The sequence below is a fragment of the Mycteria americana genome, chromosome 4, assembly GCF_035582795.1.
Source record: "Mycteria americana isolate JAX WOST 10 ecotype Jacksonville Zoo and Gardens chromosome 4, USCA_MyAme_1.0, whole genome shotgun sequence".
In the NCBI taxonomy this organism is placed as follows: Eukaryota; Metazoa; Chordata; class Aves; order Ciconiiformes; family Ciconiidae; genus Mycteria; species Mycteria americana.
Genome location: NC_134368.1, coordinates 13,047,995 through 13,060,476, shown reverse-complemented (window position 1 = coordinate 13,060,476; position 12,482 = coordinate 13,047,995). Strand labels below are relative to the sequence as shown.

Below are 12,482 nucleotides of genomic sequence, written 5' to 3'. Positions count from 1 at the left end.
GAAGAACACTCAGTCTGATTTCAAAACATTGGCCTCAATATCCAGATGAAGAAGCCTGCTTCATGAGATGCTTTAAGAAGTACCCAGTAGTGCTTAAGTGGGACCCAAACTCTTTCAAAATTCAGCAGCACTAAAAAAAGTGAACAATTAAAAAGGTTTAGCATATTTGAAAAGTCTGACATAATTGCTACGTTCCAGAACAAACTGAATTTTAACTTCCAATTTTTAATATTGTCTTAATTTCTTAAGACATACATACACAAAAGCCGTCAGCTTCTTTCTAGAAATAGCAGTGTTGTATGTAGGACTATAAAACCCTTTGTTGGAAAAAAAACGTTCAGGTTTCTGAATTTTTACATTCAAATGCCTGGCCACAGTGAATTACCTTCTTGAAGATAACAGAAATACAAATGGATTGAGAGAAGTTTTAGATCTGGATTTGGCACAAAACCCCTTGAAGAATATGTAACTGCCTCTTGCCCCTCCACACATTATTCACCTCTGCATGACACATACTCAACTTCTGTCAATATGCTGTTTCAAGACAAAGCTTCCTAAATTCAGAGAAAATATGGAACTCAGATATCCAAATCCTGTAAAGCAAACATGTACCTGTTTGGTTATTAACCTGGAACGTATGTGCTAATTTATCCCCCTAGCTAAGTAAGAGTCAAATTGTCCTTCTCTCTTCATCATTTACATGTCACAAAAAGCTCTATTTTTCCCACCTTTAATTACAAAAATACTGAAATTAAAGGGATAACGATTACACACATTCCTCCAACTGGGTGAATAAACAACACCTGCAACTTTACCAATCACATTAACCCTTAAAACCATAACCCAGATTTTTGATACCCTATGTACACCCAGCACATCAGTAACACTGAAATCAACTATAGTCTTTGTATAGTACAACCTTATGCAGACCATATATCTTATGTATGTATGGTCTGCACAGATGTATTAATACATTTATGTAACTTATTATCACACTAAGACTTCTCCTGAAAATTCAATTTTCAAAAGTATTATCACAGGTATGATTACCCATTGCATTTTGAAAGACTCAATTTCCTGCCCCTTCCCCTCCTGCATAAGATATTCCTGGGAGCCGTACACTCCTGTCTCTGACAGCCATATAAGAGCTGCAGGCACAATTTTAATAAAACTCAGCTTCTACTGATACAGATAGCCCTAATTTTCTCCCTCTTTCTATTTCACTTTTACAAACACATGAACCTTTTGGAGGAAATGTCTTTGGCAACCCTCTGGAGGACACAGCCCCTTCCAATTTACGAAACTGTAAGACTAAGATTGCTCACCTGCTTTCTGGGAATTCAGAGTAAGCAGTTAATCTGCAATGTTTTCCAATTGATGTTGTTATTCTTCTACTCATTCCTAGTTTTAGGCATTATCATCATGAAACACAACAGCAGAAAACGGTTTCACTGGAAGAAGAAGGGGCTAAACCCTCAATCTTTATGCGAGCAGAGCAAACATGCAATTAAAACCTGAATTTGTTTAAGAGCCAACTGGTCAATGCAAGATAGAGAGAAACAATCACATAGGACGATACGTTATACTGTACTTTTACTAGTCAGTTTTGCTCTGAATACTAATTCTTTTTTTTCACACTTTGACCTGTGGCAGCCCCGGGCAATAGCATCTGAGTCCCAAGGGATGCCCAGGGATGAGCTGGGTTTCTGACAGACAAGCTTTTTCACAGAGGAGGACAGCAGCTTATCTCCGCAGTGCAGAGGGCACCAGGGAATACAGCTCTTTTCTGTGACACTGGGCCACGTGGCATTCAAAAGTAGTAATAGCAGGAGCTTCAGAAAACAAATGGGCTTGTGTTACTGGCTTTTTCCTGCTGCTCCAGCTAGCTATATGCACATTAGATTTTCTCACTGGTTTTACCATCTGAAGCAATATACACTTCCCACCAGTTTCTATTCAAATCTTATCTACTCTGAAAATAAGAAAAAAAGGAGTTGCTACCGTGACTGGTTTACTACTCAATGCAGGAACAGTTTAAAAGCGTTAGTTCAGAGCTACAGAAATACAGGTTATAAAAGTGCTCATTTAAAGCACCTAACGATCCTGCACCACTCTGGAGACCCTTGTCATGAGTGCAAAGTGCCTTCTGCTGCCAATGTTTTTCTGCTGAAGTTGGTAAGAGCCTTGCTTCGTTTCCATTAGAGCAGGATCAGCCCCACTGTCAGGCAGTCACCACCTCTCAAGTTCACACCGTTCTGGAAGTCAGATTTCTAACAGAGCACCCACATTAAAGTCCGGCTGTAAAAGGCAACGTCAGATGCAGTGTGATCAGCCAACTGCCTCAGATGGCGTGCTTTTGGCCCGTTATTTAAGGTTTCTGCTCATGTGTAAGAAATGAGGACACAAATGGTAGTCCTGACTCTTCCTACCAAAGAAAATGCCAAGGTAGAGTGCTTTACAATCCTGTACCTCAAAACAAAGAGCTCTATTTTTTGCCTTTTAATATTTTTTTTTAAACAAAAAGTTCTTTTTTCTGCTTAAACCACATGTATTTACAGTCTACCCACCTTATTTTTACTGAGGATATCACTCAATAAAATAAATGCTGATGATGTTTAGATACAACACTCTTTCCCATAAAAAACATAAATTATGTCTGGCTTGCAAAGACTGGGGTAATTGAAGCAATGCTGATTTAAAGCAGTTGAGGACCTGGTCCAGTTTTTTTGCTACAAACAGATGACAGAATTCTTCTGTTGCTCTGCACCACAAGTCAGTGTTACAACCCCCCTGGGAGACACTAATTGAATCCTGCTAGTCAGCAGGGCATTAGTTGGCTCTGATGAAGACAACAGGAATTTGTGTGTCCTTCTAAGGAAAGCAACGGAAGCAAATCTGGGTCTTTCTACTACCGTTTCAGATAGCAACAATTAGAAACGTCATCAGTGAAACAGCTTGTAATCCACCTATTTAGTTATACTGAAGGTTAGGGAACATCTCTAATGTTTTTTTTTTAATATGAAATACTATTGTATCAGGAACTTCATTTTTAAAAGCTTTAGCATGTCTTCAATACACGATATATGCAGCATGTTCTAGTGAGTATTTTCACTGTATTGCAATTCAGCTCACCTGAATTGTTAGGTACCTAAGAATAAGTAGTTTAGTCATATAGAAAATTGTTCTGAATTTGCAGGGAAACAAGACAAATTGTACCACCAAGCTCCAAACTATCAGCTGAAGGACTGACTAAATACATCAAGAGGTTAGTATATCCAACGGCCTGACTGAAACGTAAGTTAGGTACCAAGCTGCTAAGTACAGTAACACACAGGTAAATAATCTATGCCTCAATGCTAAACCCTAACGGTGTGGCTGAGGATACAAGCACATTTAGCAGGAAAATGGAATCAACCAGTTTTTCTTCTTCTCTTAAATGAAGAAGTACCTCACTTTAGAAAGGTACTAGTGCTAAGAAGAAAGGTACCAAGAATTAGCTGTGCTCATCTGCAGAAGAGCTGTAATATTGACAGGCTGCAGGCCAAGAGCATGTGCAGCCAGCAGTTAACTCAAGAGGTCTACAATTAGCCAATGAAATAATTTTTCCTCCTATTTAAAAAAAAACAAACAACTTTTAGGTTTTTTGTTATCTTTACTCATGTTTCTTTAAAATATTCAAAAGGAAAAAATCTATTAAACATAGCAAAACTTGGACAGAATTGAATATAATACAGGCTTGTCAGTCTCAGAGTCTTGCCCTTTACATGGCTATTTAATTATTCCTGCAATTGATATATTAAATTGATATCCTCCCGTGAAACACAGCTATTTGGGAATCTGAAGTCCTGCTTCTGCATCAGCACAGCAGAACATCTGAGCTCAGCAGCCCTACAAGCTGGGCAGATTCAGCTGGCAGACGGCCACAGTGACAGGGACACGCTGGTTTGGACTGCACAGTCGCCTGAACGTGGCACCAGCACATACAGCATCTACAATGTGCTGCATCAGTGCCCCGTTGTGCTTTCCCTTTGAACGTGGGGTTACTTCTCTTGTACTGCTAAAGGCTCGAGTTTAGCCAGAAAAATTATTAGAGCATTTCCATTTGCTCCAAACTGCTATAACAGTGCGTCTCCTGAAGGTTTGGTGGACTTAAAAGTTTCTTCCTGAAGTCTTCAACAGATTTGTTTGTGCTGTTTTCACAGAAGAGGATTAAGATGCAGGTCAAATGGACATCAATCGCCTGCAGAGCCTGCAAACATCCCCACCAACACTGGGTCACAACGTCGCAGGTACCCACGTGGGAAATGATCCCACTGAACTCCACCAAGGCTGCTGGGAGCGGGAGGAAACCTTGTGTGCTGTGTCACTTGTCACCTCCACAGCTGCTGGAGACCCTCGGTGAAATCCAACATGTACATAAGCGTTTGTGAGTCCAGGACCTTTCTGTCCTATTTTAAATGACTGTTGGAGTTTCTGGGAAGCTGCGTTGTGAAACTTCGGTTTAAATCTATTAATATGGTATCCACTTGGCTCGCCAAAGGCTCAGCCACTGGCATTTGAATCCTTTGTAACTTCAGTCAACAAAAGACAAAATAGCAGACACCAGAGAAATAAAGCAACATTTGAGGCTAAAGGTCTGACAGTAGAGGCAGTGGCAGTTTCTCAAGTACTTTGAAAACCTCACACGTAAGATATCATAACACAGAAAAAGCATTTTAAACAAAAAGAGGCATTCAGAATTTGCCTTTTTTTAAAAAAAAATTCTACTACTTTTGAAGGAGTGGACAATAGAAAACAGTACTATTTTTTTTCCATCTATAGGCTGTAAGTTTTAACACCCAGCATCCATCTTTCAAAATCTAGTTTTTAAATGAAACACAACTTCATGTAGAAAACATACCTGCAGACAGCACACACAAAACAGTCTGGGTGATAGGTTTTGCCCAGTGCTGAGACCACTTCTCCCTCAATGAATTCATCACAACTGAAGCACCGTGTGCCATAGAGTCTCTGGTAGTCCAAAGTACAGATGTAGTCTCCCTGTCTCACAAAAAATCCTCCTTGAGCCAGGTCACATCCACAAGCTGCAGGAAGAGAAAAGGCAGACTCAGAAGGCTGGAAAAGCAAAGTTCACTCTCTAAGACGATGCTGATTTTTCACCTATGAAGAGTATGGTTCCTAGTGGAGTATTTAAGCACTTCAATATATGGGCTTATGATCACAGAACAGTTATACATCTGAAACCCACTACTTTTATAGTAAATTACATCAGTGATGTATTTTGTACACTAATAGTTTGGATTTATTCCATGTAAAAATATTAACCTCAGTGCAGAGGCTGCTAGTACAGAGTTAAGTCTTTAGGAGTTGAGTTCAGGGCTAGCACATACAACACCTGTCATATTTAATAGGTTAAAGGAAATGCATAAAGGATATAAACCTTCAAAATCTAAAGCACCAATGTTACAAAGAAACGCCTCTGAGAGATTATAATTGTCTGATATTGCTCCTGGACACAAAAGTGGTTAAAATACTGCTCTCTAAACACGGCGTCTGATGCGCATGGCAACCACTGTAAACTTCCACAAGTTTACAAGATCCTTTTTTTTAATCAGATCTTACGTTTACCTGATAAACGTCACTCACCAAGCATGAATTGGAGGGATCTCCAGAACCACCTGCTCCTGGCAAAAATAGAGTTTTTAATCTTATCTGTCGATTTTTATTTTTTAAGCTAAATCTGTAGGAAAGGGTTAAAGTTGATTAACCAAAGGCTTATGAGACTTTTCAGCGGCTTTCTCCATTGCACCAGGGATGGAGCTAGGTTGGCATTTTGAGAACATACAAGATGGGAAAGGAGAGATACAACAGTCTGGCTGAAGTCATACAGACGTAGACAGACATGTAGAAGATGATCCTCATCCATATAGGCCAGGATCTTTGAAAACAGACTTGAATTGATTTATAAGGAGAACTAGAATTCAAAATGGTGATTCTGCTGCTGTGCTGACTACTACTGTCCTCTGAGTCACAGCTTCACACTTGTTACCACGTACTTCTGCTCCTGGGGATAAGCATGTAGGGAAGCCCTTCCAGCAGCAAACGGTGCTTACAGTCAAACGAGGTTGAACAGACGACCACGGCAGTGTCACTCCTCGCATGCGGCACACAGAAGAAGAGTGGGAATGTTGCTTATCAAATTTGGGTTGGATGTACAAAACACTGCAGAGCTGCTCAGTGCTTTGGACCCGCATTAGCAGAGGTACCTAAACATTTAAGGTTCAAGACTAAGATTTCTGCTTAGGTACCTGAGAGTCCACAGGCACTTTGGTTTTCAAATGTAAAGCCTCCCAACTCAAACCAAAGCCTGTTCGCAATGCCAGAATCAGTCACCTTGCATCTAACCTATGAGAAATGAATCCAGCAGGCATGTTCAAGGCACAAAATCACACATACTCACAACACAGAAACCCCAAGAAAGCACAGGATTCTGAACGTTCATTCAAAAACACATCCAATCACCTGCCCTTTTTTTAACATCTTTCTTAGTAGTTAGAGACCACAGCACAGGAGGCCTGGGCTCAAGGCCCTCTTTAAACCCTGAGTAGGCATTTAAATCCTGATCTTTCTCCCTGGAGATGGCCCCAACCACTAAGTGGCAGAAAACAACAATCATGCTGAAATTATGTTACTATATGATCAAGAACTGAGGAACCATGGGTTAATTAACATTTCTTATCAGTCAAAATAATTCCAGTTATACTGCATTGCATTTTTAGACAACTATGGATTAGATGATTTATCTCACAATACATTGTTCATGCTCTTCATCTCACAGGCTTAACACATTCACTTTAACATTCTTCTTTCTCATCCTTGCTCTATTTTTTATTAAGGACATGCTTTTTGCACAGACTTTTCAAAAATATGGCATGACTTGCTGAATATTGTGAGTTTCTTTCAGTCTATATATTTCACTCGGGTACCTACTGGTGTGACAGAAGCACAAATCAGCTACAGATTTGAGATGACGCTGACCAGCATGCTGAGCTGATACTGATGACGCACTAGAGCAGTTCTAAATTGTATCATACAGTGTTTAAACTTGCAGAGTGGATCATGAGAGAAAAAAGTTAAAGGACATAATTGGGTTTCTGAAGTGAGCAGGGAGGGGTTACGTCCCTACAGAATATTTCTTTATGCCAGTAGCGGTAGATCTTACTGCAGCACAGCTGAACAAAGCCAGCAAGAACCACTTTGAGCCACAGGGCAGGCACCGACCTACGCGTTTGGGTCTGTGCCATCCAAGAGGGACTCGGAGCTGGGCTTCCATAACAAGGGGACGATGAAGAGTTGATGGCGTACCCACAAATTGCCTGCCACTGCTCTGTCGAGCACTCGTGCCACTACTCACCTGCTAAAATGAGCGGTAAGCACAAGCAAATCTATATGTTTTTACTGCTGACACGGGTTCTTAAGGAAGGCCCCGCAGGCCCCGTCTCACTGCGAACAGGGCCCCGGAGCTGAGGTTCGGGGCAGCTGGGGCCGGCGACAGCCCTGTCACTGGTGTTTGATGGGACCCTGTCCCACCCTGAAGGTATCTGCCTTTCCCTCTGCTGCCAGCGAGGTTACAATTACTATGGCTTGCTGTGTATTACCCCCAAAGCAGTTTGCGCTAGTGCACTTAATCCTGGCTTCACACGAAGCCCTGCAGTGCAACTGTTTACCCAAAGAGAGCCAGATAAACAAGACACCTGGACTTCAAAATAAGAGCTGAGCTTGGCATCATCTACCCAGGCCCCTCTCTGCACTGCCATCACTTCAGCCTCCCTGTACCCAAAGAGTGCCTGAATTCCATCAGGAGGAACACAAATTGCTCCATTAAGCATGGGCAAGCGTAAGCAGAGCACGCGTTCATTTGAACAGCAGAATGAAGATTGTTTTCTACCTAAGTTGCACTAATACCCGTTACTGTACTTTCCAATTAATATTAATGAATTCAGCCTGACAGTCACAGCAGGTACGCTGCAAGTGAACTCCATGCTGAAGTGATGGTTTCTTCTAGTGGCTTTTGCTACACACCACACTATGGCGGCATTCATACAAGAAATGAAGTGGACCATGAGAAGGAAAAACAACTTACCAACATACTTGCTCCACAATACCGAGCTATTGCAAGATACATCACTTTCCAGGTAAACCAAGTGCTGTAAATCTCACCTACCTGTAGCTCTAGAGCAATAGATCGGACAAAAAAAATTAACAGGATAAGATTTTAATTAGGTAATTGGCCAAGGCGGAGATGACAGCGGTTTGTGAAGAAGGGGGAAGCACAGCCTCAAGGAAGGCAATTAGTACAGCTGATTAATGACTATGGGAAATGCTAGTAGGAATAATGTTCTTTCTACAACAAAGCAGACCCATGGCAATGAAGTGCACTAATGACCCAAAGCCCATAGGCACCGTCGGTGCAGAGGAGGATCCGGATAGAAGGGGAGCTGGATACCTTGGGACATAGAGAAGGGATTTACTTTAAATGCACAAGGTGAAACGCCTTTCATTCGAACAGGAGCAACAAAGAAATTCCCTTCTGAGTGGCAGAAGGAAAGAAAGACTTGGAAATATTGGCGATCACAGGACAACTACAAGTCATTAATGGTTTGAAGTAATAAGTAAGGATGCACTGGGCCAAGCAGGTTGCACAGAGCTAGCTAGTACTAAAGACAGTATACCTTGTGAGCACACACAGGGTATATCTTGCTCAGTTGTTTTCACAAAAGACTGATTCACAGCAGAGCAGGGCTATCAGGATGACATAAAGAATAAAAGCCTATTTTAAGAGACAAGCAGAGCTTGGCTTGTTTAGTGTAACAAAAAAAAATAAACCTTAGGAAACAACTAGTATCTCCATATACATCTGAGGTTTAAACACAGCGAGTTAAAGAAAAGATGAAGAGCTATTTAAACCCAATGAGAATGTTGTCACAAGAACAAGTGAGGAAACCCTGGTCATGAATAAATGGAGGCTGCAAATTAATACAAGTGTTTCTAACCATCACAGGAAAGAGGTTGTGGAACAGCATCCCATTAAGAAGGAAGAAAGATGGGAAAAAAGGCCTCAAATCTCTATAGCTTTGGAATGAAGTCTGAGCAATATTAAAAGGGATTATGAGATATGGTTAAAATATTAGCTTAAAGAGACTATCTGTTAAAGGGTAATGACAGAGAGATCACAAAACCATAAAAAGTATCAAATGTCACACAAGCTTGGATGAAATGAGAAAAAAAATGGTTTTTTTAATATTTCTTAGGGTTTGAGTACCTTAAACCCAATACCATCCATAAAATATAAATATCAACATTCAAAAATACAGTTCTTCCATTTAATGCTTCTACTTAACTAAGCAGATGCACCTGTCTTCCTCCATAAAATCAGCACTTAGCAAACATTACAACATAACAAATACCTAACAGTTTTATTCAACTGTTCCCTGATACTGCACGAAATTTCAAGTCCTTGAACTCTATGGTTACAGTGGAAAATGCATGGGAAATAAGGAAAGAAGATCTTTCTTTTTCACTGACAGTACTACTTTCTGTGTAATACAGTAGTAGAAATAAACTGACATATAAATAGGTTACAGTATAAATTTATTTGGAACCAATTAGATCTGTAACAAATTGAATTGAGACTAGTGGCCAACATGCTTCTTCTTCTTCGGAGATTTGATAACCTCTTCCGCTCAGCAAGGCTATTAAATCTCCTGATGTACATTAGTATGACTACTGATTCAGTTTAGCGCAAGAACATTTTTATGCAGAGAATTGTAATTTTCTTAAATATTTCTTTCATAAAGCCAGACGCTTTTATGTCACTAAAAACATAACTTGTGAAGATCTTAGCTGAAGCAATCTTACATGTGCCATATTAAAGAAAAATATTTTTTTCATTATAGCTTTTAAACAAAAACAGGGGCTTTTCATGCAAAAATGTTAGGTACACTGTAAAATATTTCTTCAGAGAAAAAAGCTGGGTTGAAAAGATTTCAAACAGGCCATGACACAAATTTTTATCTGTATCAGTGATATAGGTTTTTAGTGTTTTAGCATTCCAAAAAGCTTCAAAAATCATTTGTATCAGACCTTGATGCCACATTTGGCCTCTTAATCTCAGTTCTTGTCAATGGTCATTAGTTCTTCTAGAGTTCCCTCCAAACTGATTAGCTATAAGCAAAACTCCTAAGAAAGAAAGTCCATTAATGCATTTTTTGGCCCAGAAAACTGAGCAGGGCAGGCTTTCGGCCCTTCCTTTCCATCTTGTTTTGGCATATGCTCATAACAGAGACCACATATATGACAGTTCACGAGGTGCTCCCCTCTGCAAAATCTTTATATTTATTCATGAATGAAGAAAAATCTAGCTCATGAATGAATCCTGGGCACAGGAGGGAGTCTCTCCTCTTACCCACCAGCTCTGCAGGCTGGGGGAAGTCACAGCTTTTCCAAAATCCAAATCCTCCTTCCCTGCTCTTCACACATCACTCCATCACCAGCTATGCTCCACCAGCCACAACTTGAGTCACGAACCCTTGTGTGCTCCTGCACTCTTTGAACCACCTGATACGATTTAACTCAACACCCAGCTGACCAGAGGAGAACACAGGGATTCCAGTTAAATACTGGCTTGGATATTAAAATAGTCCCAATTTAAAGCTGAGAAGAGTAGCTCTGAAAACAGGCCCATTAGCCATCCCTCGGGAGAGACGCTGTGCCCCTTGCCCGCTCCTTACGTGGACAGAGACACTGCTCAGCTGAGATGATCCTGCACACCTGCAGAAACAAGAAATCAGGGAAAGGAAAGCTGGAGCAAGTCTAGGGAGCATGTTTGAAGGCAACTACCAGATCTTACTCTCCTAGGATAGGAAATCAGCGTTATGTCACAGATCCACTCCTACCCAACACTTGTCATCCAAAATGAGAATCTGGAGGTAGGGTTATTTAAAACTTAGAAACAGTTTCCAACCATTACTGAAGTTCATCTTAGTGAAACAAGAAAAGCACTGCAAACATAGCACTTATGATAATGAAGAGACTAACACTGAGTAACTCAGCTGATTGTCTTGGTATTACCCTGCATACCAAGGCAATGCCCTACCCTGAACAGTTACGAGCTTTAGGAGTAATTTTAAAGTAATGAATAAATACGTGTTTGTCTCCTCTTATGGTATTTGGCAGCAAGCCAGTACCTGGATGTGTTATGGGACTTGAGACAGAAAATATCCACACCATTTCTGAGGAGGGTACCTCAGGATGCTTCTCTTACAACTCACTAATTCCACTCATTAAGATGGTTTGCAGTTACCTGACACCAAAATAGCTCATACAGATCTGAGGGCTTCCTCTACTTGCTTAGAAACAGGCTACCTTTTCCTCCAGCCCGGTGTCTGTAACAGCACCTGGAGCACTGTCATTTATGCTGTGTGATTTCAGTCAATCTAACTCCATAACTCTTTATTGCCTACAGCCTATAAAAATAAATAGCAGCAATAGCAATTAATTAATGCACTTTAAGCATGTTGCTATCCTGCTATTGTATGTCATCAGTATTCCATTTGCACTGTACGAATATAAAATGCATCTCTATCTTCCTTGCTGGCAAACGAGCCTACTGAAAGTAGATTAATTTTTTGGCTGTGTGCTGGGCCTGAAAATCAGCTGTGTCCTGAGAGGTTCGGAAGATGCTACGCTCGCTGTGCTGCTGTACACTACAGCAGGCTGTAACAGTAAAATGCACTGGTCTTGTCATCCAAACAGTGCCATTTTGCTTTCAGCCTGCCAGACAATCAAGCGGTTTGCTTACATGCAACTGCATATATGAAGTCTATTTTTTTTTCGCCGATTTGTTGCCTGATGTAAGCAACCAGGCGTGAATCCAACACAGGAGAGAGAGAGGCAGAGCCCCTGAAAATAAAAGAAGGAACAAAGACCCATTCATAACGTTTTTACAGAGAAAACAAGAAAAAGATCTCTGCTTGCTCAGAACTAAATAAAAATTTTCTTCCTCAGCACTGCAGCTTTATGTCCATTTCTAGTATTTTCCTCCATCTCTGAGATGGATGCTGATGGCTGACTAAGATCTCAAGAATGACACGTAGTATGTTGTTGATGTAATTCTCTTTTGGCAGCTAAACTGCATGTCTTCATACACCACGGATGCAGTCTGGGAGCCCATTCTCCAAAAGCCCACAATTATATCTGGAACATTTCTCCTGGCCGCTATGCCTGTGAGAAGCAACAGCAACCACCTGGCAAACTTCCACCGCTCCAGCTTTGACTTAACTTCAAACCAACCTGCAAGTAACTGGAAGAAGTCTAAGCCCGTTTCCAGAAGCTAACTGCCACTGTGATACTCCTTCTGTTGTGTGCTCTGGTGCAGATGAGTTCAGGTAAGCTTTTCACGAAGGTTTTGGGGAAGTCTTCCC

At 40.9% G+C, this 12,482-nt stretch overlaps 1 protein-coding gene across 5 annotated transcripts in view; it reads right to left on the bottom strand.

Moving 5' to 3' along the window:
- Positions 1–12,482, bottom strand: part of ABLIM2 (actin binding LIM protein family member 2) — a 185,357-nt gene that overhangs the window by 121,898 nt on the left and 50,977 nt on the right. For all 5 annotated transcript variants that reach the window (XM_075499695.1, XM_075499693.1, XM_075499694.1 and 2 more), the window contains exon 3: positions 4,901–5,084. In XM_075499695.1, coding sequence (XP_075355810.1) covers positions 4,901–5,084 — 184 coding nt within the window. The remainder of the gene's footprint in view (positions 1–4,900; positions 5,085–12,482) is intronic.